Source organism: Syngnathus leptorhynchus, chromosome 6 (assembly GCF_054491065.1).
Source record: "Syngnathus leptorhynchus isolate UIUO chromosome 6, UIUO_Slep, whole genome shotgun sequence".
In the NCBI taxonomy this organism is placed as follows: domain Eukaryota; kingdom Metazoa; phylum Chordata; class Actinopteri; order Syngnathiformes; family Syngnathidae; genus Syngnathus; species Syngnathus leptorhynchus.
Genome location: NC_141200.1, coordinates 13,570,001 through 13,597,781, shown reverse-complemented (window position 1 = coordinate 13,597,781; position 27,781 = coordinate 13,570,001). Strand labels below are relative to the sequence as shown.

The following is a 27,781-nucleotide window of genomic DNA, read 5'->3' as shown; positions in this document are numbered from 1 at the left end:
GCACTACAGACATGACTGTGCATTTGCTCCAGAAGTTCACAAAGGTGTGAGGATACAGCAGTTGGCCTTCATATTAGCAACCTGTCAAGCCTTCTTGAAGCAGTTTTATGCCTCAACATACGGCAGGCGATACTGCTCTTGTCGCTTGTTACATCGTTTGGCAACAATTGCAAGGTAAAGCACCAGCAGAATGAGCCAGTAGCAGGCATACAGTATCATCCCCGATATCAACAAGACCTTTTCGGATTCACTCAACGGCTGTTGCGTTTCACAGTAAATTGTATACACCACGCCTCCAAGCAGCACCATCGTCCACACTGTCACAGGGACAGCCCCGATCAGGTTTACCACCAGCTTCCTGCGGCCTGAAGTTCCCCAGCCTGCTTTGTTGATTGTGAGCAAGGCAAATATTTTGGCAGGGAGTAAGCTCGACATGTAGAGCAGAGAATAGAGCGACATGAAGATCATGACCAGGCTACCACGCAAGAAACAGGCGTAGGTGGCCTTCAGCATCCCAACCAGCTGGACGGTCAACAGGAAGAGCAAGATGTTCCACAGCCTTCCACGGTAGAAGAGATGGATGACTGTGGCGACCAAGAAGAACGGGAAGAAACCAGTGACCACAGACTCATAGGTCATCCAGAGGCTGTGCTTGTGAAACCACAAAGCATTATAAAGCCACTCACGGAAGTACGACTTACTCCAGCGAGTCTGCTGGTTGAGCCAACGCAGGTACTGGGTTGGCGTTTCAGTCTGACACTGTGATCGGGCTGTATATTTTGTCTTGTAGCCGAAGCTTAGCACTCGGTTGGTGAGGTGACGGTCATCGCCGAAGCTGCACTTGGAACCCAGGAAGGTTTGATGGTACCAAGCCTCGAGGAAGCGCTGGAGAAGGCAGTTTCTGTACATTCCCAGAGGGCCGCTGATACACTGGACGCATCCAAAGTAGGACTGGCATGCGCGCTCAATGTTAAAGGCCATCCAGTAGCGCACACTGCTGAGGAAGGAGATCCAGGAGTCATACTTGTTCAGGATCTGTGAAAGGAAAAGAACTGCTTGTTCATCCGTTGCCAGGTCAGATTTTTGGGTTGAACTCTGACTGATGTTCTACCTGTACATCTCCGCCAACTCCTCCTACTGTTGTATCTTCCTCGAAGATCTTCAGCATTTCAATGGTACATGCCGGGTCCAGAACTGTGTCCGAGTCACACACCTGGAAAAGGCACAAGCACATGCTAATCACTTTCCACCATTGACAGATACCTAAATCTTTGCGGGCCATGACCTCATCCATTAGCTTGAGAACAAAAGACATAAAACAGCTGGCATTTGGCGGTTGTTAACTCAAGTATGCCAAGCATTCATTTACTGTACGTTCCACTTAAACTGTTCAGAGTATCCTAGATGGTTCTGCCCTACAGGATGTTTCGTAGATAGGGCACTACAAAATATTCGCGAATCACAAACGGCCCCCAGGTGCTGAGTCAGTGACCCATGATTTACTTTGCTGGGATGAATGACTATGTTGACTATCCAAACCACACCATCAAAAGGCTTTTGGCATTTCTGTATTTCCATTTACTGCTTCATTGTTGAGGAAGCACTAGTGGTTGGCTCATTTACCTCACTGTTCTTTTCGTCTGGCATTCAAGCCAGCTCGACTCGGGTTCTCCCGTGGGTAGGTTGCATATTATCTCCGTGCTTGTGTGGGTTTTCTGAAGTTACCCGGCTTCCCACTCACATCCTCACAACATGAAAAATCGAAATTGACATTGGTGTAAATGGGAATATAGATGATTGGTTAACTATGTGACGTAATGGCTAGTGACCAGTCCACACTCTACCTTGCCTCTTACAAATTCGGCTGGGATCGGCTCCAGTTCACCTGCAGCCCCAACAGGGGACACGCAGTGTGGAAAATAAATGGATGGTCCTTTGTGGATTTACAATTAATGCTGGATGATGTCAGCATCATATGGATTTAGTAAACTCCCCTCCCCAAAATTGAGGTTTCACGCTATTTATTGAGACTCTCATTCTGAGGTTACTGTCAACTAAACATCCATTCCATCCATTATCCGTATCGCTTGTCCCCACGGGAGTCGTGAATGAGCTGGAGCCTATCCCAGCAGCCATCGTGCAGTCGGCGGGGGACACCCTGAACTGGTTGCCAGCCAATCGCAGGGCACACATCGATGAACAACCATTTGTGCTCGCACTCACACCTATGGGGAATTTGGAGCGCTCAATCGGCCGACTATGCATGTTTTCGGGACGTGGGAGGAAACCAGAGCCCCCACGCAGGCATGGGGGAGAACATGCAAACTCCACACGAGGTGGAATCAAACCCGCAGCCTCTGAATGTGAGGCAGACGTGCAAACCAGTGTGTGTACCAGTGCCGTGTACCAGTGTGGCGTGTACCGTCTCAACTGAAGATAGAAATAAAATAATTACACATTGTGTTTTAGTACTTTAGTCCAGTATCGTAATGCTAATTTCAACAAATGATTAGCATCTACAGTTTATAAGTGCATGTTTTTGAACACATGATGACAAACAATATAACCACTCACAGTCATAAACTGCATTTTTTATCCTGTACGAGGAATGATTATACGAATCCCACTTGAATTCTAGGCATGACAAACACCACTGCTCACAATTGACACAATCATGAATTCCACTTGTGTTTTAGGCAGGACACGCCCCCTCTTCTGCATCCAGGCAGGAAAGTGTGAATTTGTTTAGATGTGAATTGCCTTTTACAATATAGCATGGTCCCAGATGGCAAAGGCACACCTAACAGAATGAGCAGTACAATTTGCTCTGAATTGAATGAGAAAGTGTAAGAAAAATTTACCTACTTACTTTCGTTATTTTTATTGCAATTTTATTGGGACGACTGCATCATTCTTATACAATATAACGTACCATGCTATTTCGATGATGAATAATCACATTGCAATTTTTATTTTTTACTGTTTAACGGGGGTCGGGAACAGATTAATGGCTTTTTTTTAATTGTTTTAAAGGGAAAAGTTTATTTGAGACAGTGATTTGAAAATATAAAAATGAGATGAGATGAGAATGCTTTGAGGTTATACTATGAACGTGGTCAAAGAATAAATGATCCGAGTATCTCAAGTGATCGTTGTATACGATACAGCCTCCTGGATGATTTGATATTTACTTCAGTCCTTACCATCCAGAATCATATAATCAAGACTTTTATTGGTGTGTGGTCCTTACCTGCACATAATCCACAGTGTCCCCCAGCGCTTTAAAGGCTGTGTACATGACCTCCCTCTTCCCTCCCCACTCCTGCATGATGCAGGAAAAGCGGCAACTTCTGACCAGCCGAGTCACTCGTAATGCTTCCTCCATGTGAACTGTGCTCCCTCTGACTCCACCTCCGACACCATCTCCACCGCTTCCATCGCTGTGATAGTTTCCTTTCCACACCATGCTGCCCGCTTGGTCAGCCCCACCCATCACCTCCTGGAAAATGTCCATCATGTAACGGTCTTCTGGTCTGTTTCCATCCACCACCAGCACTACTTTTAATCCAGGGAAAGAAATCCGTCTGATACTCCGCAGACACTTCCTTAAGTAGTCTGGGTCCTCCTGGTAGGCGGCGATACAGAGGGCCACAGTTCGGCGGAGATGTTGAGGGTGAGTAGAGATCTTCATCTGCCGATGCTCCAGAAAGGCAAAAAGGCTCTGGAGGAGAAGGTGGAGGGAGAGGAAAGCGCCATAGAGGCCGAAGGAGAGGTGATACTGCTCAGTTTGAATAAACTGGTAACCTGCATGGCACAAGAACAAAGTTAACTCAAATAAGTACTCGAAAATAAATGACCCCGATAAACATGCTAACCTGTGATGTAGGCCAGCAGGATGGTGAAGAGGACCACCGCTGCAAAAACGGTGGTGATCACGATGTTCACCGCATTTCTGCAGCAAGAGGTCATCTGAGGGGGCATCACAATAAGGCTAAGATAAGGATCAGAACGTAAATGCAGTGCAGCAGAAGATGGAACGAAATAGAGATGACTCAAGAAAACTGTTTTCAGTAGAGCATGAATTTGTGATTTCTGTCACAGTTAGTGCTTTGACGTATATACACTTTTGGAAAAGTGTCATTAGTTGACTCAAGTGCGATTTCCTGTTTTTTTTTTCCCATCAGCTCTGGATGAACACACAGGGAAAAAACATGAACGTTGAACGTCACAGTCTGGAAACAAAATAAATTTGTCATGGACACTTACTATACTACGCAGTTCACTACTTTTAGCGTCCTTGGGAAGAGTTTCACTTTGTAGACTGAAGAGCAACTAATAGTTGGACTTTCTACCTAAAGATTTCTCAGATTGGAGGATCCATTTGGTAATGGTAGTAGGACAAGTGTACAATAAGAACAATCACCCCTAATATATCCGCAGTACAACTGATAAAGATTCCAACATAAAATTCCAGTCCTTTGGTTTCTTTTTTCATATTGCCACTGCCAATTTGATTACCACCATTAAGATGTGGACAGTCCCAAAGCTCATTAAATTTCGACATTAAATAAAAATACAGCATATACATTAATTTTCATGATTTAACTTGGGGAGTACAGGGTTGCGAGTCTAAAGCCTGCTATGTATAAAAAATTGGAGGTGTTTGTTTGCTTTTTGAGCATTGGCCATTTTGTAGTGATGGATATTGGCCCATCAAGTAAAACACTTCATGGATGCACAGCCTCAGTGTTGTGTCTTTCATCTACCTCCATCCTGTCCCTCGCCAGATGTCCCCTTAGTCAAGCATCTAGCACTCCCTCTTAAGCCTGTCCTCATGAGAATATAGTAGGACTTTGTACAAATTGTAATGCACCGTTTGGAAAAATGGTAGCTTACACAGAGGCTACCTGAAAAAAACAAAACAAAACAACACTGGAAAAAAAAATGGTTGCGCAATATACAGAGTCTAACTGTAGTGTTTTTTCATGTGAAATTCTCACGAGAATATTCCGATCCTTTGTTGCCTAGAGGGGTTATACAGCTGATTAAAGGTCAGTCTGGGTGTGGCTGGTGCTCAGGACCGGCGTACCTGGAGCTACAATTCCATCCTTTCATTCCTAACATTTCCTCCCAACCAACCCCCATCAAAACCTCCCCACCAGACACAGCCCGATTTATTTATATCACTACGCTCAGCTCTGGGAGGCCCATGTACACATGTACACCTTATTGAGATGACATAAAAGAAAATATATACTGTATATGAGCACTGTTTAGGGGGTAAAATATTCTAATGTAGATGGTGGGAAAACATCAGTGTTATAAAATAAAAGAAAATGAACACAAAACATGGCTCAAGAATAGTCCAGATGAAAAGTCAGCGTAATATTCGCTCTTTAATGTCAATGTGTTTGTAGGACAAGGAATGTGTCTGGTATTATGTGTCTGAACTGTGTCTGATATTTTGGTTACCTCGAGTGAGGAACGAATATTAGGATCACCAAACTGCAAACTTACGACGAGACAAGTGAGTGAGGAAATAAATGGTGATATAGGAGGGAGGGGGTGAGAGACACTAAGGGCTCCTACAATCTTAAGTTTTTGCAAAGTCAAGGTATGAGCAATAGTTGGTCAAGAGAAAATCACACTCAAGGGAATTAGATACGTGAATTATGGGCAACCATTGTGGAGACCCAGTGAAAGGAAAACGAGGTAACTAATTCATCAGGCCTAATATTGTAGCTTTGTAATTAATTCCTTTTGTATAAGCAGAAATATATAACCTTGTGTAAACAAATTCTTATTCATTTTATCCAGAATTCCTTTTATCCAAGTTCTCTGAAATGTAACATTTTCATAATTGTATTATTCATACCACTTGTCCTCATAGCAACCACACAAGAACACTCATTCATACTTGTGGAGAACCTTCACACTTAAGGACAACATGACAAAATGAAAGCAAAAACATCTGAATTTAAAACCAAAACAAAAAACAATGGCAGTCCTTCCATCCAAGGTCAAAGGCTGAAATGGTTCCTTTGAAGTGAAATTACAAGTGGAAGTGTCAAAGATGATTAAAACGAAATATTTCAGTTTGATGACCCACTGTCAATTTAAAATGCACTAAGGTGGGGGAAAAAAAGTCAATCATCAGTTTGCTGTGAACAAGGAAAGAACTATTTTTTCAACAATGGCGGAAGAAAAAAATCACATTAAACAAATGCCAACTTTATTATACTTTTTCAGTGTAGTGAATTTTTACTATTATGATGGAATTTACCCAAAGTTAACAGCTCAACAGAAAATCTGTATTTTTTTTTTTTTATGAGAGTTTGACCCTCAAATTAATTATTTTGAAATTCAGTCTGTCCTACAAGGTCCCCAAATCTGACTAAATTGGAGGTTGATCATCATCTTGGAACCGATTTTGCTTCAATGTACTCTGATGTCATGTCCATTATCGCCCATATTGGCATTATACCAGATCTTAAAATTGCTATACTGTGCGGTGTTTGGTAAACTAATATTCCTTAACAGTCTTCTTTCTTTTCAAAAGAAAATCTTTCATAGTTTGAGTGTATGTGTGCCACCAAATTGTTTATTCTTGTTTCCAAATATCATTTACAGATTTAAGCATGTTTTACTAACTAACTAACTAACTAACTTTCTGAATGACAACCAATGACATCACCTACACCTCTGCAACCGCCATAGTTTACATAATATAAATTAATTCCTGTCTGACAGGCTCAATGAAAACCGGACATATTTTAAAATTCAGATTCTACTCACACACACACACACACACACACACACACACACACACACACACACACACACACACACACACACACACACACACACACACACACACACACACGCACACACATGAGATGAATACATGCATGTACTGCACCCAAACAAGTGCACCCACCCACGCACACACAGAAAAAAAAAAACACGGTTTCTCTACCCCACATTGCAAACACATTTGCCCCTCAAACATGAACACACTCAGCTCTTTGTCCTGCATCTTCTAACTCAACTTTAATGTCGCTTCCTCAAGCTTTTAAAAACTTTTCCATTCAGTGTCAGTCCCTGAGAACATGTTTGCTCATGGATGAAGACTCTCATTCATTCACCTTAACAACAAACCCTCACAATTGAATCCACCTAATTATGGCTTGAACAATAATCCTGAGTCCTGTTTGAATACTAAACTTAAAAAAAGGGGGAGGGGGTGGGGGTGGGGGAATTGATCTTTTCTCCTCTCCCAGTGGGCATCAATTTACATTATAAGGATGCATCACTGTCTCCTCATAGTAGGAAATTGAATGCCTTCCTTACCTTCCTGATCCAGCAGACCCACCGGCCGTCTTTGTCTCCCCCCCAAAGATCTGTCCTCCCAGTCTGTGCGCCCAGCTGGGACGTCCTCTCCTTCCCTTAGCACAGCGCTCTCCTTGTTTGGTCCCCCTCCTTCCACCGGCTCACACTACATCTTTATTCCAGTGCACTCGCTCCATTCGCAGGATCCCAAAAATACAGCCGGCAGCCGAAACCACTGCGAGACCACTTCTGTGAGACAGCCCCCCACCGACCACCTCCTCCTCCTGTTCCACCTCCACCACCCTCCCCCTTCTGTCTCCCAGGACGTGCTCTCTGATGAAGCCCTTGAAGATTGCTTAGATCTGTCCAGCTCTTCTCCTAGTTCTCCATTCTGGCTGGCCCACTGGGAGGTCAAAGAGGTTGAAGGTTACCCATGCTTCATCTCCAGCGCTCCCGCCGTCCTGTGCCGCAATATTAGCTCCACTTCAAACCTCCAGTGCGCAGATGAGCCTCCATCTCTCTCTCCCCCTCGGTTGCACTATATGCTCTTACCTCACGCCGCCACCGTTCTGTCCTGTTCTCACCTCTCCCTCTCCTCCTCCCCCTCCTGTACCTGTACCACTGAAGCTCTACCTTGCCTTTCTCACTGCAATGCAGCCAGCAGAATCCAACAAGCCACGGGACTGTTTGGTTGTGTGGAGTCACCTCTCGCCTTCCCGCCGCCTGACTCAAAGCATCTATTATGACTTTATTTATTCTTCCCTCCCTCCCTCCTTCCTTCCCCTCCCCTGCTCTGAGGCTTAGCTGCAGCTTCCATGACACAGACTGCCCTGCATGCCTCAGTGGGATCGATATGAGGCTACTACTTAGATACTTCATTAAAATCCAGTAATAAATAGTGTGCACTTGTCTGTTAGGGAGATGAAGCAGAAAGGGTAGAGACTTAATATTCCTCCCTCTCAAGCCTCTCTGCATGACCTTTAACTTGATGATTGGGGAACACATGGTGGGAGAGTGTACTCCTGGAATAAAACAAAAGTTTGATTGTCTTCGGGACAATCGGAGGGAAATAAATGAGACAAAACAATTGAACGGAATAGGTAAAACCAGGCCCTTGTGTGTGGGAACTGGATTGTTATTCCTCCAGTTAAAAGTCATACAGTCAAGTGATTCACAGCCTTGTCAAATTTTGAATCAAGGTGACATTTTAATCTTTTAATTTGAAATGTTACACAAAAAATTGGGTTATGGATCAACCCAGCCATTTTTGATACCACATGAATATGTAAAAAAAATAATAGCTGGCTCGCTATTTTTACCGTTCTCTCTAATAAAACTGGTGCGATACTTAAGCCAATATGCTTTTTTTTTTTTATGCTGTCACACTCGTCTTTCTTAATAGCAAGAATCATAGGCGAAAAGCTTCTCATCACATTTACAAAGATTAGTTTTCCATCAACATTGACACAGTTCATAAAATATTTGGTGTATGGAATGTGTGTTTGGATTAGTGTGTGAATGAAGGTGGTCAGGGGGCTTAGTCAGATCTTTTTATTCAGCTTGCAAACTGTCTATAGTAAAGGTTTATCAAATCATAAAATAGCGGAAAAACAAGTGAGGTAAAATCCTTCCAGATGAAAGATACTGTAATCATCTACATTTTGAAACTATTTGCCAAATTACCTTTGAAAATGAAAATCTGCGATGCAGCAGAAGTAATGAAAAACAAAACATGATCACTTACTTGGTGGCTTGGTTTTGTCATGTTTAATAAATATGTTTCTAATGGTCCCTGCATCTTTAGCTTATGGAGTCCACAAAGAAAAAAAGTTCAGACATCCTTGCTTGAACTGCAAAACGTTCCCTGTTCGTAACCATCTGAGTACAACATTTGGCAATGGGGAAAGTTACATCAACATTTTGTTCATTCACGGAGAACCTCTCTTAAAGGTCACCAATGTTAAATAAGGGGATTTTTTTTTCCCACACTACTCAAATGATGCATTTATGGACATTGCTTTGTGCATTATTGGAACCATAAAAAGTTACAAAGTCTTATTTAGCCAAACCCCAGATTGATCCATTCACTGCCTTTGACGTGTAAACTTGTCAATTGCTATGACAAAGGAGGAGCTGATGGTACTCCCCACTGCAAAGTTCAAGTTTGGAAACAACTTTATTGATGCATAACAACCAATAGATGGCAGCGATGCACCATTTTGAATATGAAATCAAGAGACTACTGGGGAGAAAAGGCTTCATTTTGTTAGACCACTTTTGTTCTAATGTTGATTATAAATGAATGGAAAATATCAGAATCAACCCCCCTCCTCCATTGCGTGCCCCTTTGGTGAAAGGAGGGAGTCTATGTTGTATTTGGTTTTCACAGAACAATATATAATCCCAGAATAAATACATCTTTGATTAAGATGCCACTTTCATGATATTCCTGGAGAGGCCTAAATCTACCAGGACACTGAAAGAGATTTGTGAAGCATCTCACACCACTGCAATACCTTGACTCTGTATTAAGGAGAATATCCATGGAAACCAGGCTGGTCTGCCATGTTTGCCCTCTGAGGGGGAAGAGGGGGAGGTCATGCTTCATGCACTGTGCTGGAGGGATGAGAGGCATGATGAAGGACAAAAGAAGGAATGCCTTGAGTCAGATCCTGTTCAAACCCCAAAGGTCATTTGGGTGTATTTATTTAGAGCCAGCCACCCCTACCTTCTAATTTGGTCTAAATGTATGACAATACTCCAAAAGTAATTTCTAATGGATTACTTACATGATTTTCAAACAAAGTCGGCATCCAGTTGGAGAAACAAGGCCAATTACAATATTGTACAAAGGAATTGATTTGTTACAAACACAGTGGGGGTTGATGCCCCTCAAAGCCGGCCGGTTAAGCAGATCAATTCTCTTGTAGTCCTTTACGTCAAGTGAGGTGGATCATTTCTGGTACATACTGTGTCTTCAATCATTCCATGGGAAATGTATTCAAATCCAGCTTGAAATGTCCCATGTTAAATAGGGATAAGTCATGGAACTTGTGCTGATTTAGTTTTAGTTTTTAAAATGTGTTACGCATATGATGAATATTTGGTTTTGTTATGAGCACACGGTAACACAAACTTGATACTATACACCATTTTATTTTGGGGGGGATTGATTATTTAGGGTGTTTAACTTTACTAACTCTATGAGCCAAGAGATTTATGGTGACAAACCTTAAATTTTACAAATAACTACTAAGTATTAATGTTCTAAGGATAATTCAAAGTTTGGGGAATTTTTCAATCCCTATTCCAAATAATACATAGTTCCTAAAAAGGAAGTCAAGTTATACACTACCATTCAAAGGTTTGAACAGACAAGGCTTTTCTAAATCATCCATTAGGCTTCTAGCACAATTGGCAAACACAATGGACCATTACACTGGAGAGATGATTGCTAGAAATGGGCCTATCTAGATATAGCATTAAAAACCAGACATCTGCAGCTAGAATAGTCATTTAGTACCACATTAACAATGTATGGAGTGTATTCCTGATTAATTTAACGTTATCCTCATTGAAAAAATTGCAATATATTTTTTTAAGGACAATTCTAAGTGACCCCAAACTTTTGAACGGTAGTGTACATAATGTATAAAAAAAAAAAAAAAAAAAAAAAAAAGATTTTTTTTTTTTTTTTATAATGTCTTTCAGGCCAAGTCATGATTAGTAAAACTTAACATGATGTATACATATACCACAGATGAATATATTGACACCATTGATTGAGTCCTTTTTTAAAAAAAAAAGTGATCTGACGCACAATGATTCTGTGGGGTCCTAAATATGTCACATAGAGTCCCCCATTGTGCTTGGGGGGGGGGGGGGGGGTTGGGGGGTGGAAGAAAACGTAATACTGGAAGAAGAAAAAAAAAAAAATCCAAGTTTTATGGCAAGACAACTATCTTCTTCTCCAGCTTTTGTTTTGGGAAGATGAGGCTTCGCATAATGTCGTCCAGCTCCTCAAGAGCCAGCTGGGCATGAACCACGGCGACCTCATCCGGGTCAGATCGAACAACCCACTTAAGAGCTCGGTACAGGTCCAGCAGAACATCGCTGAGGACCTGATGGACACAGAGAAATGCTAGATGTTACACTGGTAAAGTGACACTGAAGCCGCCAGCATACAATCTTTTTCACACTGAGATAATCCTCACATGACCCTTCACCCTCCACAAGAGCGTCACCACCTGGCCTGACCTTTGTGACGTCTGTTCGCATGTCACCGGGTATCATTAAAGCATGTACAGCTGTTCAGTAATGACAGAGCCTGGTTTGAGAACAGCACCGCAGCCCCACCTGAACCACTCATCACATTTCTTTCTTTGGGTGGAGGTGTCAAGGGTTGGGGGTTGCATCACAAGAAGGTTTTCATGATGAGCACCCACCATTGATTGAATCATAAAGAATAGAATGCTGCTGCTTCATTCAATGATTACCTAAGGCCAGCATAGTGGAATGGTTAGTACAGCTGCCTTGCATTTTAGGAGTCACTGGGTTTAAATCTCAGCTAAAGCCTTTCGAGTATGTGCAGTTTGCATCTTCTCTCTGAGCCTGGATGGTTGTTTTTTTTTCAGATTACTCCAATTCCTCCCATGTTCCAAAAATGGACTGTAATGTTGGGTTGATTGAAAACTCTGTTCAAGAGTCAAGTCAATTTTTTTTCACGACAATAATATGATTCTCCGTTGCGCACCACTAGCTTTAATACGGTATTTTAATTAATATTGTGTTTGTGGAAAATGAATTACAAAAAAATCCTAAAAAGTGAATTTTGTTACTTTGTTCATATTCCACAAATGCAACAGTAATCAGAATACCATGTTTAGGCTAATGGAGTTGCACTGAACATGTTATTGTAAAGAACATTTTTCTCTTCTTCCCCTTTCAAGAAGAGTCAATTGACCATATATGTAAATGTGAGTGTACATTTTCATTTGATTGACTGGGCATAGAAAATAGATGTATCGTATTGTATATACATTATAAACACACAGAAACGTTTGTATTTTCTAACCTCAAGTTATCTTTGAAAAACAGTACAATGAACTAGGGATAGGATAAATGAACCTCCTCCCCTTACTTCAACATAGGTCAACAAGAATACCACAAGGTGGCTTTAGCGTGAGCACAAAAAAGCAGACAGGAGAGTTTTGTCAGCAAATAATGAAGGGAAAGTCCCCCTACCCCAAAATTTGCGAAGAGGGTTCACATTATTATAAGGTGTTAAGAATAACACCTGTGAAAAAGCAAATTATCAACAGTGAGAAATTGCTTGATTGTTAAATGTGACGGGAGGGTCCCTGTGTGTCCTGTGCTTGGTGAGAAGCTGACATTAAGTCAAACATTCCCAGTGGCCACAGCAGGGACACAGTTGCTAAATGAAAGGATGTGTCACTGTGACAGGTTCTCACTCTTCAAAACACCACCCTTACATCACTCTCTTTCTGTTCCTGGTGATGTCAAAATTGCATAAGCTATGTGGAGTGAGAAGAGTGGCCTCCTGGGGTACCTGAAGGTGTCAAAATAACCTCTATAAAACATATGGAGCTTCTAATGATTTCCTGCCATGGTATCAAAGAATGGTTCTTTCCCCCAGTCAAATTTTCATCAAATTTTTGGAAGCATTAATATTAAATCTACATATTGTATATAAAACACTGCGTGTAGTCCCACTGCAATGTTCCTGACAGAATTTTAAAAATAGGCCCATTTTACTTGGAGGGAATGCAGTCAACTGTTTGCATCAGAAAATTTGCTGTATGTGTTTGTACCTGGGTGGTTTTGTCACTGAGGCCTCGGAGCAGTAGGGCGATAACGTGAACAGCAGCTCTCCTCACCTCTGCTTCTTTCTCTGTCTTTATCAGGGCAGTAAGACAGGAGCTCATCTGGAAAAACACAAGCGGGACACATCACTGTGCTGATCAACAATAGCTTCATGATGAAAATAATCAATTTTACTGTTTGTATCGTGTCACTGTGGAAGCATTTGTAATAATGTTGAAAGCTATGGTAGTCATTTGTTGTTTCTACTTGCCTCCTGAGCCAGCGGACCCAGTGCATAGTCCAGTCTCTGGCACAGTTCTCCCAGATTAGAGAGACTGCTGGCACGGATGCTTTGGTCAGAGTCTCTGGTTCCTCTCAAGAACACCGACAGCAGGGGACGACCGATGTGGGGTGCCAACTCTCCTGCAGCAGCGGAGGGGGGGGGGGGTTCGAAGGAGATCACCTTTAACACTGCCTCAAACATATTCCATGCAAACTTGTGAACATTCACAGCTCATCCCAAATCACAATACTAGAAACAAGTTCAGCTATTTTCAAACTCCATATCTCAGTCTATTGTCTGTATAATGTTTGTAAAGGGTGCTGAATCAACTAAAAGTCCCAGCCAACCTCAAGGCAAAAAAAAAAAGAGAGAGACTCTCTCGGCGAAAAGCAGCAAAACCAAAAAAGGGTAGGGAGCTGAACCGAATTTTTAGCCATCAGGCCACTTCTGGAGAGTTCTGCATTAAAAACATGACAACATCGTAGGTTCTGGAGTGAATATTGTCTACCCACAAAATGAATGAAATGCAGTATGCCTCTGGACTAACATATATTCGAAACATTGTTTAATGACACTGTACTGAACGTAGCCTCAGAAAATAAGATTTTACCAAGAGTATGAATGTTATATAACAATAAATCATCCATACATGGATACAGGGGGCAAGGCTGAGCTAGAGCCTAAATATCAGATGAACTTGGGGCACCGGAGCCTGGTCGCCAGCAAATTGCAGGCCATATAAAAGTAGATAAAAAACAACTGTGAATGCTCACATTCACGTTTTGTGGGAATAGGAGGAAGCAGGTGTACCAAGAGAAAACAATGACAAGCACAGTGATGAGACAGCAACATGTCTTCCGTAAAAGAATGTTGGAGGTGGGATTCAAAACTTAAATCTCTGAGTTGTAAAGCGGACATGCAACCGTGCTGACTTCATTAATCCATAATAATAACATTAACGGTTGTGAAACAATGATTCAGAAAAGGGATAATGACACGATAATGCTCACCCATAGCTCTGCTTGCCCTCATTAGGACTTCACCCATTTTAAGGCGAAACTCCAAAGAGTGACCTTTATTGGATGTAGAGAGTGAGGAACCATGTTGAAAGTCTTTCAAGAGCCTTTCCAGAATTCTCTCAGGATAGAAATCAGCCAATGAAGCAAGTCCTGCAGACAGTATACAGTAAAGTCTTTGTATCAGGAATTAGCGGCACTCAAAGGCTTCTCCATTGCTATAACTTTGTAAGCAGTTCACAATTGACAGAATATTACATTTACAGCCAGATCGTTAGATTACATTAGTACCTTGAATGGCTGACAGGTAGACAAAGGAGTCCTCATGCTCCAGGTTTTCAAGGAAGAGCTGGGGAAAACAGATCAACTGCTTTAGTAATTACCACAAAACAGAAGATGATGTACACAGTTGTAGTTGAACTTACAGTAAGACAGACATCTAAATCAAAGATGATCAAAACTGGTATAGAACAACAGGACTACAAAGGGAATAATTCAAAATGTAGCCCCAGGACGGTATAACGGGATATAGAAAAACAGTCATAAAATGACACAAATACAAAAAAAAAAAATCAATATGGCGAGGTCCTGCTGTCCAGATAGATGGTTAATGGATGTCCAATATGACAGGGAGGGAACATCGATTAAAGAGAATATGAAAGTAGTTCTTGATCTTTTTATGCCGAGCCCAACTAACAAGTCCCAAGACATCACCAGTGTTGCCATGGAAGAACTGGTTCAAGTGTTCGTCCATGACACAATACACGCGCATACAAGCAATTGTGCTACAAGATGCTGTAAAAACCTGCAGCGCCCAACACACACTCTGCTGTCCCTTGTGTTCAAAATGTAGTCATTGCATTGACTAAAAATCAAGAACAACTTACAGTTAGGACTTTCTCCTGGGCTTGTACAGTTTCTTGGTCTTTGGATCGCACCATTTGGGTCAAGGTCCTCAGGGCAAATGCTCTGGTTGGAACATCAGGGTGACACGCCTCGAGTAGCCAATCAGAAAAGGCCTTAGAGGAACGTGAAGTTTCACCTGCCAAAGAGCCCTCAGAGGACGTTGATTGTTTGATATGGGATTGTTTAAGCGTGTTGTTGAGAGACAGAGGTGATGGAGGACAAGTCTGTGTTGTTTTAGTTTCAATCTTATTTTTTCTCTTTGAAGGCAGATTGTTGTCATTGGGTGACACATGACAGTCTTTGGAGCCTGGGAAGGCACCGGTAGCAAGGTTATCTGGTCGGTAGGCACCGTGAGTGGCAATGATTGCTCTTAAATTTGAAGCCAGTTCCTGGATGAACACCTCTGGGTGTTGCTGAGAAAGCGTTTCGAGTGGCCGGAGCAGTCTTGACATTGACGAGTAGACGTCAACAGTAAGCTGTGGATGTCATAGGAAATTGAAGCGGTTAGGCAAGGTCACTTGCAATATGTTATCACTTCCTATTATAGATGCTGGTCGAGTACGCCAGATACAAATACATACAGTGATCCCTCGCCACTTCGCGCTTCACCTATCGCGGAGGCGCTACTTCGCGTGTTTATAAGTGACGGAAAAACGGCGTTTAAATACACGCTGATAGTGTGGGGTGCGCCTCTGAGCAATGTGCGTCACTGCAGACGTGACTGACTTAAAGCACAGGAGGCGGCAGCCGGACATGTGCGAGAGAAGAAGCACCAACCGGTGCAGAAGGAGTCGGCAAGTGACAATATCACGTGTTTGTGCTTTTATTTACTGTAAAGGTACAATACATACACAGAACAGTGTGGGGAATAGTTATTAAGAGAATGAGAAACGTTCATGTAGCGTAAAAGTATTGAGGAGGGTTTAAAAAGCTTTAATATTGTGTATAGGACCACAATGCAACAGAAGATTGATGCGCAATCATGACTCACTTTGGTTTCGCTATGCATGATATCTCCCGGGTTAGTGGTGTGTGGTAATTCTGAAGGTAGACACTTTGCATCGCTTGGCAAGGGGGAAAAAAAACACTTTCCTAAATGACTAGTGGTCAATAAGAAACACCACGTGTTGGAAATTTCAACACAATGGTGTTTATATTTCTAAATACACATACTGTTTCTACTTCGCAGATTTTGTTTTTCGCAGGTGGTTCGGGAACACATCTCCCATGATAAATGAGGGATCACTGTATATGTTTAAACAAAACATAAGTCACTTCAGTTCAATTTCATATATATATATATATATATATATATATATATATATATATATATATATATATATATATATATATATATATATATATATATACAGAACATATATATACAGAACATATATATATATATATACACATACATACATATATACATACATATATACATACATATATACATACATATATACACATATATATATATATATATACACATATATATATATATATATATATATATATATATATATATATATATATATATATATATATATATATATATATATATATATAAAAAATATATATATGGTAGACAGTATTTTGTAGAATTGAGTACCTGGGGTCCAGAGAGCAGAGTTGCCACCAGGCCCATCCCCATGCTCAGCGTTTGGTTTTCTATTGGGTTTTCAATAATACCATCATTTGCCTTCTCCAGAACAATGCATGCCCTCTGAAGCAGTGAGTCAATAAAATCAACCACCTGGAGAGAAGACAGAATGAAATCAAACATTGTTTTGGGAAAAATTCAACCTCTTAGTTAACCACAGCATTGTGGAAAATATAACAGCAATGACTAGTTTAATACCGTTAGTACCAAAGGTTTGTGGGAGAAAATGTATTATTATTTATTCCGCAATGTAATGCCAACGTAGGAGTCATTTTGTAATCAGTCAGGCAACGTGTTAGCCCTACATTTCCAGCCAGACAAATATTTATTGTACTTATCACAAATGCATTATCGAAACTGTAATACCTCTTTCCTTAATCTGCTTCAACTGAACATGAACAACTATTTTTTTTCAACAGCATGACTAAACATGGCCTGCTTTCATTATCTTGCGCTTAGACTTAGCCAAACAAGAACGTCCCTCCCCCCACTCAAAAAAATAAATAAATGTAATAGATTTTGATGGGGGAGAAGAGAAAAATATCTGACTGCATATGACGCAAAGCCTTGGATTAATAACTGCAGCACAGAACATCCCTTGAGTGAACCAGATGTTTGCTGTAATGTCTTATTTCACGAATGTGATCAATAACGTCATGGATCAATATGCAAATCAGAACGTAACAAGCTTTCACCGATCTTGCATTAAATGCGGACTATCTGCCCATCCGATCAGATCTGTGTAAAGTCTAATTGACATAACTTAAATTGCTTATGTCATGATATGGCTCCAGAATGGTGAGCCTGCATGTAGTTGCATTTCTTGGGATTCCACAGGATTGTGCTGGCACTCCACAGCAGGGATAATCTGGAGTTAGGCTATTACAATGAAAATGTTGGAAGAAATTACATGTGAAGGCTATAAAGGCTTCAAAGCAAACAAAAAATCTTTGTAATGAAAAATTAATGAGCAGGAATCATAACATGTCAGAATAACTTGGATTTTTCAGCATTCTAGAAAGTTGGAATGCACATTCTTCACAAACCTGTATGTTTTTTCTCAGCACAACAGTATGCTGAAGGGACTCCACCATTACGGCCAACAAGTGAAGCAAAGCCAATGTGTGGCTTTGCCTTGCAACACAACCCTGTTGCTGCTGCTCCAACTCCAAGAGAGTCATGGAAGCTATGTCCAATTGCTGTCCATCTTTCTCCTCTTCTTCTGCTGCCACTGCCGCCCAGCTTGTTAGCTCCTGCGGAAACCCCAAAGAAATGTTTTCAAAATGTACTGCCACACAAGTAGCTGACGGCCTGCAATCATAAAGGAATATAAATATTATCTGACGACCTGCATTGGACATCCTGAACATTTCATTTGAGAAGGCTCCCAATGCAAATCAGAGACAACATGCTGAAATTCTTTTGAAACATCACTGCCACCAGTCGGTTAACCTTTTCTTCGTGGTTCCTTCTACATCAGTGACCTAAACGGTATTAGCAGTAAAAACCATTGACCTTACGGTTGTGTGGCTTGTTAATGTACAGAATCTCCCGTCTTGTGTGATACAATACAGTTATCCCTGATTTTGCCAATAGGATTTGATTTGTAGTCACAGCTTGACTAAGATGGGCAAATGACAAAAACATTTTTTTTTTTTTTTTTTTAAATTAATAATTAGATTGCTCACGTGCAGCAGGTCAAGGAAGAAATCTCCAGGCACATCACTGTCTTTGAGTTCAGCCAGCAAGTGCATCAGACATTCCAACCTCCACTGTTCCCCTGACAGCTTTTCATACAGAGCATCATCCTCATCACTGGGAGACGAACCATGGGAAAAATTATTCTATTATAGAGCTCTTTCGCAAAGACCATCATTGAACTGGATCCGTCACCTGCAGCCTTCTCTGCGGCTAAGTTGAACTCCACCATTGCTGCCAGGGGTGAAATGAAAGCCTGTTGCTACATCATTCTTCTGATCCTGCAAACCTGAGAGCTGCCTGAGGAGTGACGGGACCGCAGAGGTCTCAGCATGGCTCAGATACCACAGCAAAATATCCTGACACGGGCCTCTGTGGAGCAGAAAGAGCACACTTCAACCTAAGTCTATAAAAAGCAATGATGTCAAAGTCAGCTTTATTGTCAATCACTTCACATGCCAAGACACATAAAGAGATCGAAATTGCGGTGACAACACATATAACAAAACATCCAAAACAACAACACAAAAAGTAAAATCAAGAAGGCACATACAATGAATAGACAAGAGTGACGAATAAATATATATAAACAAACAAATAAGAGGAGCAAAAACGGAGCAAGTGTGCATACAGCAGACAAGCAGAATATAGCGCGAGAGTAGTGCAAGGCAGCCAACACGGCCCAAAAGGTCAGGACGTTATGCAGCCGAGGGCGGAGAGAGTTCAGGATCCTAACAGCCTGGAGTATGAAGCTGTTGGTGAGTCTGGTGGTGCGGGAGCGCAGGCTCCTGTACCTCTTCCCAGAGGGCAGCAGATCAAACAAAGAATGATGTTTGCGCCTACCTTGCAAATAGGATCGATGGCTAATAATCCTAATTTATTTGAGTGAAAATTCAAAACTACTTGACGGTATGCTCATAATTGTCCCACTTGGGTTACCTGAAACCAACACTGGAGTTAAAATGTGAATGTTGCACGTGCCAAAAATACGGATCGGTGATAAAATGAACAGTACTGGCAAAGAAGAATCAAATATTTAACAGTATAGACAAGTAAATGCATTAGAAGAGCTGCCTCTCGGCCACCTGTCTCTGTCGGTCTGGGACCATGGCTTGATGGCGAGCGCTGAAGCTGCCATGCAAAGGCACTTTTAAAATAAAATATTTGCCATTTTCCACTGATACAGGAGAAAAATAGCAATAGCTAAAATAAATAGAAAGTCTGAACTCTAAAGGAATAGGCACCCAATGTGCACATAACACAGATTTACTTCATGTCATGCATTCTATAAATTGGTAATAAAAATGTCAGTGACATAATGTGTGACACTCTATTTATTTTCTAGCTCTGGTCAGGACCCAAGTAGCAGACAATGTGTGAATACAGCCAGAGAATTGCAACCTCTTTGTAGAAGAAACTTATTTTCAAAATGTATTTTAAACAACTAGCGAATATCTCTTTGTTGTAGCATGATAAACACCAAAAGACAGAGTATAAAAGCAGTTTTGAATACTCCCAATAACAACCAATCGAGTTCCATGACTTAATTATAATTGCAATTTGATTTATTCAATAATTAAAATTGCTGAACCAGAATTTTTACTCCCCTGTTGTGCCCACTGAACAGGAGTTCTGAGTTTGGTGCCTTGCTTAAAAGGTCCTATATCAACAGTGCTCAGAATGGATATTGGCATCACTCCAGCAACTAGTTTGTCATTTCTTTGGTCTGCAGCTGGACTTGAAACATCACAATTCAGTTCCCGAGCCAACAATATTGGACAAAAAAAAAAAAAGCCTACCGTAGGTTGGAGACATTCTGCCTGGTGAAACAGAAGAGTGTGAAGACAATTGGAAGCACTTCTTCTAATGCGCCGAGAAGACAAGTCGAAGGACTGTTGCCCATAACCCAAATCTGACCATTAGAAATCCATTGAAAAAAACAGAGACACATGACATTGAAGTAGAAAATGCTTAACCCCACAAACTCATACATACATACATACATATTCGATATGCACAGGGTGTCCTTGGTTTATAACAGTCTACAATATAGCATTTTGTGGTCACAAAGTGCACACAAACTAGTTTTCACACTTTCCAGTGGGATTAAGTGTACCAAATTGTTTTCTTCTTTTGTTCTGGTTCTTCATTTTATTATTTTACATTTAAGCCCTAAAAACATTCTTTCATACAAATATTTACCGCATAGCTTAGTGAGAGTAACTATGGGCCCAAAGTACGTATAGATGGAATTGTAAGCAGAACTCTACAGGCAGCTAATATTCAGCTGTCCAGGTAGATCACAGTTGTCGGCACTTAAGAGACTGCTTCGCACCACTATCGTGCATATCTGAGAGTGTGCATAGTTTGTCAGTATCATAGAACTCAAACTCCATCAAAAATCAAAGACAACCTGCTTTTTTTCTATTCAAAAACATTTCTTCTTATGAACACCATTGCGACCACTTTTAGAGGATCTCACCTTGTTAATGTCCTCTACACACTGTGTCATCTCCCATTCCTCCACCGCAACTTGGCCGTGAACGTCATCTGGGGAAAAAAAACCCATACAGAACTTCATTTCCTGATTAAAACAACAACTAATTGAGTTGTTTATATTCTGTCTGTCTGTCTGTCTGTCTGTCTGTCTGTCTGTCTGTCTGTCTGTCTGTCTGTCTGTCTGTCTGTCTGTCTGTCTGTCTGTCTGTCTATCTATCTATCTATCTATCTATCTATCTATCTATCTATCTATCTATCTATCTATCTATCTATCTATCTATCTATCTATCTATCTATCTATCTATCTATCTATCTATCTATCTATCTATCTATCTATCTATCTATCTATCTATCTATCTTCTAATAAAACATTCATTTGCCAATGTTTATTCATTCAGTTTATTGTGAAAGCACTACATATAGTATAAAGATAAATAAAGTACAATAATATACATTCTTTATAAAAATATCCATAACATTTGGGGACCTTCTTCAATCACACAATCTGGTGGGAATTTCTCTTTACGATTGAATGCATCTTAGTCATTACTGGAAAACATACACATTTTTTAAATGTCTGAGTAACGCGTTTTGGGCATCATTGGCCATAACCATACGTATGCAAGACTTAGTAAATATTTCATTTGCTGAATAGGAAATCTATTGCATACAGAAATGTGATTGTTACTAACCAGCAGCAGTGATGCAGCGATAGAGAGGACCCAACAGAGGAAGCAACAAGTAGGACTGAGCAAAACTGGTCTTGTCTTGTATGATGGAGAGAGCTGTCCTGGTGGCCACACACTGAAACTGTTGGGCTGTGAACGTGTCTTTGAGGTGCAGGAGCTCGAGGATCTACACCAATACAAACCAATGAAATACTACATGCAATTAGACGAGATAATTTATGAAAAATGATGTAAAGGGTTCAATTACAATTATAGCTTGATTAGTGTGCTTTTTGTGTATGAAACGTGCGATACAAATCCTTGCCTTGTCATGATGGTTCTGTACGAGGCATTCTTTTAGTCCCATCATTATTATACCTTTGTGTTTGTAAACTGACCTGAGAACAGACTTGCTCATAGTAAGCGTCGGCTGAAGCAGACTGCTGCGGGCATGCTGTGAGAATCTTGGCAATCCCGTCACATTTCTTCCAGTCTGACTCACCTAGAGGACATGAGTAATATCACAGGAGGTTAACAAGACATTTTTGTTTGACGTTTCTAGGCTTCATCATCTGCCATTTGCCTACCTGTTCCTCCTTGCAGGATGGCTCTAACTACAGCTTGGACCCCATTTGGTTGCATCAGACGCTCAGATAGTAACTGACCACAAAGGCGCCTCAGCCAACCAGGAGCTGCCCTGCTTCTGGAACCACTGGACCTTCCTTCTGGACCCGACTAATCGGAGGGACATAAGATGACGGCACATTCAGACTCTTTTCTACAGTCCGACTGTATTTGGGTCAAACACTTTCATGTTTGTATTTTTTTTTCCTTTTCTTATCTTTCCATGTTTGATACTGCATAGTCTCATCGAGGTCATGGGTGGGCTGATTTGGGGAAAAAAGGCAGGGTACATCTTGAACAGGTAGATGTTTATCTATCTATGTATCTATGTATCGATCTGTCTATCTGTCTGTCTGTCTCTGCAGGAGATTGTGTGTCAATCAAAAGGCACATATTGAACCCCAAATCTCATCCACCGCACAGTTTAAATTTTATTTGATCAAGACACAGAAAGAAGAAACATACCTGTTTGGCTCCACCTTGTAAAATAAGGAGCTCCTTGATCACAACTGGCTGATAGACTTTTACCAGAAGACTTTGGAGAGCCTCTCGACTATTTCTACGTTCCTCTTCACTGAACTCCTATAGAGAAAAAAAAAATCTCAGCCGACAACACCAGACAAATAAACAATTGCACAAGTACAATATACATTCTAATAAATCCAAAACATTCAAAAAGGTTGCCTTGGTTGATGATATTGTTTAATTGGCTTTGACAGAGAGGCATGAATTGAATTCCATTAACAGACAGCAGAAATAAACCAATTTGAGGATACACTACCTGCACATCCTTTGTGCTGCTTGTCTTGGACTTCTGCGGCTGATAGCCAAGCTGACAGAGCGCCGCCATCACATCTCCCAGGTGTCGGGTGAACACCAGTGTGGCAAGAGATGACACTTCCACTAAACGCAACAAGATAGTTGTCGTTGTGAGAAGCTGGTGTGGTGCTCTAACAGCACTATGAGGATTAACCATTTTTTCCACCATTGCGCCAAATGCAGACCTGTGACCCAGTGGCACACCTACTCCTGGAGCCAAAAATGGGCAGAGGCCAAAAGAAACCACAAACTGAAGAGCTGCCCCAACTGTTTTCTGTTGAGTGAAACTGAGGACGTCTGGTGGTAAGGGAGGAGCCATCTCAGGGGTGCATAGTTTGGCAGAGGGAGCAGGTGTCTGCTTGAAAAGCTCGAGTTCAGCAGAGAGGTGGCGTGATAAACTGAGCAGCAGAAGGAGACACTCCTGGACAAAGCTCCATATTACATCCTCTGTATCATTTAAGAACCAGTTTGCCTGAGCAATCACATCCTTCCTCAGTTCCTTCACCTCCTGCAAACTGTGGTCACTGTGCAGCTGCTCCAGGAGAACTTCTCTGTTCGCCCGCAATGCTAACAAAAGCGCCTCCTCCTTTGAGGTTTGTGCATTATGTCCGGATGCCTCTGCAGACAAAAACAATACATTATCAATACATATCTGGATACGCAGATTTGTTTGACTCTTTATTTAAAAATGAATAATAAAAGCGATACGAATCCTACTTCCTTGTCGACCACAGACTCTATAACTTGTCAAGTGCAGAATCATGAGTGAGTCCAGTTTTATTATAAATTGGGCTTAAAAAAAACGACACTAGGGCTCAAGTTTGACCACTACATCGAGTTAAAGGACATCAAAATTGAAGTTATACACAGAGAAAATGCATTTCGCCATTTGGAAGTATTTCATAGTTTTGGACAACTCTTGCCACATTTGGACAGTTACGAGATAAAACCGCGATAAATTGTTAACCACTTACCACCAACGGGTTTCGTAAGCACATTCAACGCCGAGATTATTGCCGTAGTCATTTTGTCATCAAATGGATATTCAACGTGTGAATAATTATTTATTTTACGGCATGTCTATTTGTAATCTTTAGCCAACTTGCTAAAAACATGTTACTGGCGCTTACATTTTACGTCACAATGCAGTGTGTTGCATTCAGGAACGGTAGGAAGAAAGAGTAGAAACTCCACAAGCAAGCAATGTTACTTCTGTACTGTAATGTAAAATGACCAGACAATTTTGGGTGACTTATGTTTTGTGCTATTAGAAAGTCAATTTGAAAAAAAAAAAAAAATAGAGCGAATAATACAAATAATAAAGCGAAAGGTAATTAAAAATAACATTTGTTTTTTTCAAAAGTATCAAACTTCACACCAATTAGTTAAGCTCTCAGTTTCCAAAAGGTTGATGACCACTGTTTTTAAGAAACAACAACTTATACATTATACATTTATTGTAGATGTGACCCTTTGTATGATGAAGACTAAGTAAAAGAGACAGTGAATGGGTTCAAATATTTTATGTACAAACTCTGATAAATACATGGAGAATACCCCAGGCTTTTCTCTACATTCATTAAATACAAGCAGCATTATCAATTGCCAGAAGAAAAGTATGGCAAGTATTAAAACTCGACTGCACTTCATTATTCCAAGACTTCATAAAAAAAAATTCCAGGACTGGTGTCACCAAAGATATTATAAATCCAAACTATACGTTTCCCCTTTTAATAAAACTTTGGAATCAAACATCCTTTCTGGATTCTTGCGGTACGGTGAGAAAAATATTTCTTTGCACTTGTAAAATGTATTTTTATCATAGCATCATATGAACTGCTTTGCTCAAATGGTCACTTTGCTCCCATCTCTCTTCTCTGATATCAACATTCCCCACATGACCGTCTATTCATGTTTGTATATACTTTACATATGATTAAGCAGGCAGTTCTTTGCGGCTGCCAGCATGGTTATTATCAAAACCCGGCGCAAGCAAGCTATTTTATTTAATGATTTGAATTGCATCTCATTTTTTTTCAGATTTATTCTGTCTCTTGTCAATTAGAGCTTCACATGCACTTTTGCCATTGCAGTGACCATCTGAGACTATCGTCAGGAGCTTGGTTGTAGCCACGAATTGCTCTACCACAAATCCTATCTCTTCTCATGCAGTGAACAAAACAAACACCGCAGGATCTCTTTGTAGACGGGTTGGTTTGTAATCTGACCCACATTGAAGGAGGGGGAGAAACTCCTAGTTTGGATTGGAAATATTATCTTTCCAGTCACAGAACCTTTCAGACACTTTATAGTCAGTATACATTATATACATGCGCACCACCAAAAACTGTACACTGAAGGCCCTACAATGTAATGGGAAGTTCAATACATTTCATTTTGGGGTCTGCATTCTCCCATTCCCCTAAATGTTACTTATCACCAAGTTGCAAAGCAGCCAAGGGAGCAAGTTACATCTGACACTCTATTTAGTATAAAATAGCATTACAGATAAAGTCAAAATACACTACTTTATCTTTTGTCAGTTAAGAAATGTTGTCCCTTTGGGCTGAATAGCACAGACGTTTCAGGTGATCTTGTATCTGGTTTCAATGAAAATGTTGAGAAGCAGGAGAAAGCAGGAAGGTGCTACAGATGACCGAGGCCAGATTGTACTGTTAAACAAGGCGAAGTCACGAGTTGCAATGCAATATGGTGCTCCATGTTTGTTGTGTGCCCATCACTTAAAATTGCTTAAGACAATTTGCAATTACCATAATTTGTTTTGGGGGTTTTTTTTTCCAATTTAAAATGACTAGTGATCATTTATTTTCAAGAAGCACATCTGCTCTGCAGTCTCCCATTACTTTAGACCAAAATATAAGTACATTGGTTCTGTACTGCTTCAACTTCATGATACGTACTGTTTATAGACACTCGACAGATTGAATTAGGCAAACCTGCACAAAGAGATGAGTTAACACAGGAAGCATTTAAGTAAAGCTGTTTTTACAAAGATAAATGTTGGTTTATCAAGAGTTATGTTAAGTTTGTGGAGGATGATGAATAAGATTTTGATTACCTTATTTATCTACAAAATTATGAAGCACTACACAATTGCAAAAATAAAATCATCAAAAAAAATGTGATATTAGCAAATATCAGTGTCAATCAAAACTGACATTTATACAGTCCAGAAAATTTAAAAGGCAGAATTTAGGGTATAGTTATTCAATTGGCCTAATTTGATTAAAACTTGTATCTTTAATGTTGTAATTGAGTGCATATTTTCTGAAACACCACAAAATCATCTAATTCGGTTTAACCGTCCAGTTTTCCAGAAGAGATGTTCAGATGCTACTTTTTTTGGAAAGTTGTAAAGAAAATAAATAAAAGAAAACAAATACAAATTATGTTTCCAGACTATTTGCAACATTCAGATGTTGGCAAAATAAAACAATTTATATGTATAGCGAGAGACTGGGATTTGGAGCTACATCTCCAAAATAGAATACAGTATTCCCCTCGCTGTTTTGCAGATATTTTTCTGGGGGTGTTAGTGTATCATACTTTTATTAATTTATTTATTTTACAGCGTAGAAATGGTAATCAGCAAATGGAATGCACTTATCTAGTGCTTTTATTGACACCAAGGTGTTCAATGTGCGTTGCAAAGTCTCACATTTAATCATTCACTCACCCATTCATACCCGCGATGTGTTGTGAAGCACCGCATCTTTGGCGCACCTTGAATAAATGAAAAGCCCCTCTGAACAACATTCTGCTTGGAAACTCTGAACGTTATTCAAATGTGCCGTTGAGTCAGTCAGTCGAGCCCTGTAAGCCGGATGGTAAACAGTTGCGTTCGTGGTGGCGTGTAACAAGTGTATTATTATTATTATAGATAATTTTAAATCAACCTGTACGTTGTGGATTTCACTTATTACGGGCATTATTACGGGAAAATAATTCCTGCAATAATAAAGGGAACACTAATGCAATTTATCACTGTTTTAACATGTTTGTAAAACCAATGATAGTTTGATTGTACTGTTTTATCGTGGATTTCCTGCATAAGTCTCCTCCTCCATTCTTTCTTCCTCCATCTCTATACCCTCTTCCATCTTTTCATTCTTGTCTCCTGGCTCCGTCTCTTCCTCGTCACCCCTTCTCTCTCCCTCTCTGGCTACTGCATGGCAGCCGTGTCGTCCTCGTTGCCTCTGGCCACGGCGTACCTTACGGGTAAAGCTTTTTCTTCTTGGTCCTAAAGAAGATGTATGGGTTTGGGCTGGAGATGGATTAGGAGACGGGGGCAATGTGGAACACAATGAGGAAGGTGTGCATGTCTCGGACTTTGATAAGGGGCTGTGGGCTGGTGTTGAGACTAGCGGAACGGGATCATCTACACCTGATGAATGGTCTGCACATGTTGATGACGTAATGGCTGGAGAAGGATGCA

The 27,781-nt window shown here is 40.6% G+C and overlaps 3 protein-coding genes across 4 annotated transcripts in view; all 3 read right to left on the bottom strand.

The window, feature by feature from the left end:
• Positions 1–72: 72 nt before the first annotated feature.
• On the bottom strand, positions 73–7,494 carry has3 (hyaluronan synthase 3). 2 transcript variants are annotated; one of them, XM_085914115.1, is made up of 5 exons: positions 7,351–7,494; positions 3,876–3,969; positions 3,251–3,804; positions 1,112–1,213; positions 73–1,035 (listed from the first exon to the last, which is right to left on the bottom strand). In XM_085914115.1, the coding sequence occupies exons 2-5, from the start codon at positions 3,967–3,969 to the stop codon at positions 106–108; spliced, it is 1,680 nt and encodes a 559-aa protein (XP_085770241.1). In that variant the 5' UTR covers positions 7,351–7,494; the 3' UTR covers positions 73–105. The 2 variants fall into 2 exon arrangements, with proteins under 2 accessions (XP_085770241.1, XP_085770240.1); XM_085914114.1 differs by lacking the exon at positions 7,351–7,494 and having other exon boundaries at positions 3,876–3,981.
• Positions 7,495–10,004: 2,510 nt separating this feature from the next.
• On the bottom strand, positions 10,005–24,501 carry tango6 (transport and golgi organization 6 homolog (Drosophila)). Its single transcript, XM_085914112.1, has 18 exons — positions 24,300–24,501; positions 23,288–23,943; positions 22,972–23,088; positions 22,470–22,617; positions 22,281–22,384; positions 21,907–22,069; positions 21,198–21,265; positions 20,515–20,627; positions 18,911–19,087; positions 18,706–18,832; positions 18,064–18,270; positions 16,967–17,110; positions 15,339–15,833; positions 14,743–14,800; positions 14,446–14,604; positions 13,424–13,575; positions 13,161–13,274; positions 10,005–11,450 (listed from the first exon to the last, which is right to left on the bottom strand). Exons 1-18 carry the CDS (start codon positions 24,349–24,351, stop codon positions 11,274–11,276), a joined length of 3,231 nt encoding a protein of 1,076 aa, XP_085770238.1. The 5' UTR covers positions 24,352–24,501; the 3' UTR covers positions 10,005–11,273.
• Positions 24,502–24,833: 332 nt separating this feature from the next.
• Positions 24,834–27,781, bottom strand: part of cry2 (cryptochrome circadian regulator 2) — a 17,691-nt gene continuing 14,743 nt past the window's right edge. The window contains exon 12 of the mRNA XM_085913439.1: positions 24,834–27,781. This exon is cut by the window's right edge and continues 144 nt beyond it. Coding sequence (XP_085769565.1) covers positions 27,378–27,781 — 404 coding nt within the window. The 3' untranslated portion in view covers positions 24,834–27,377.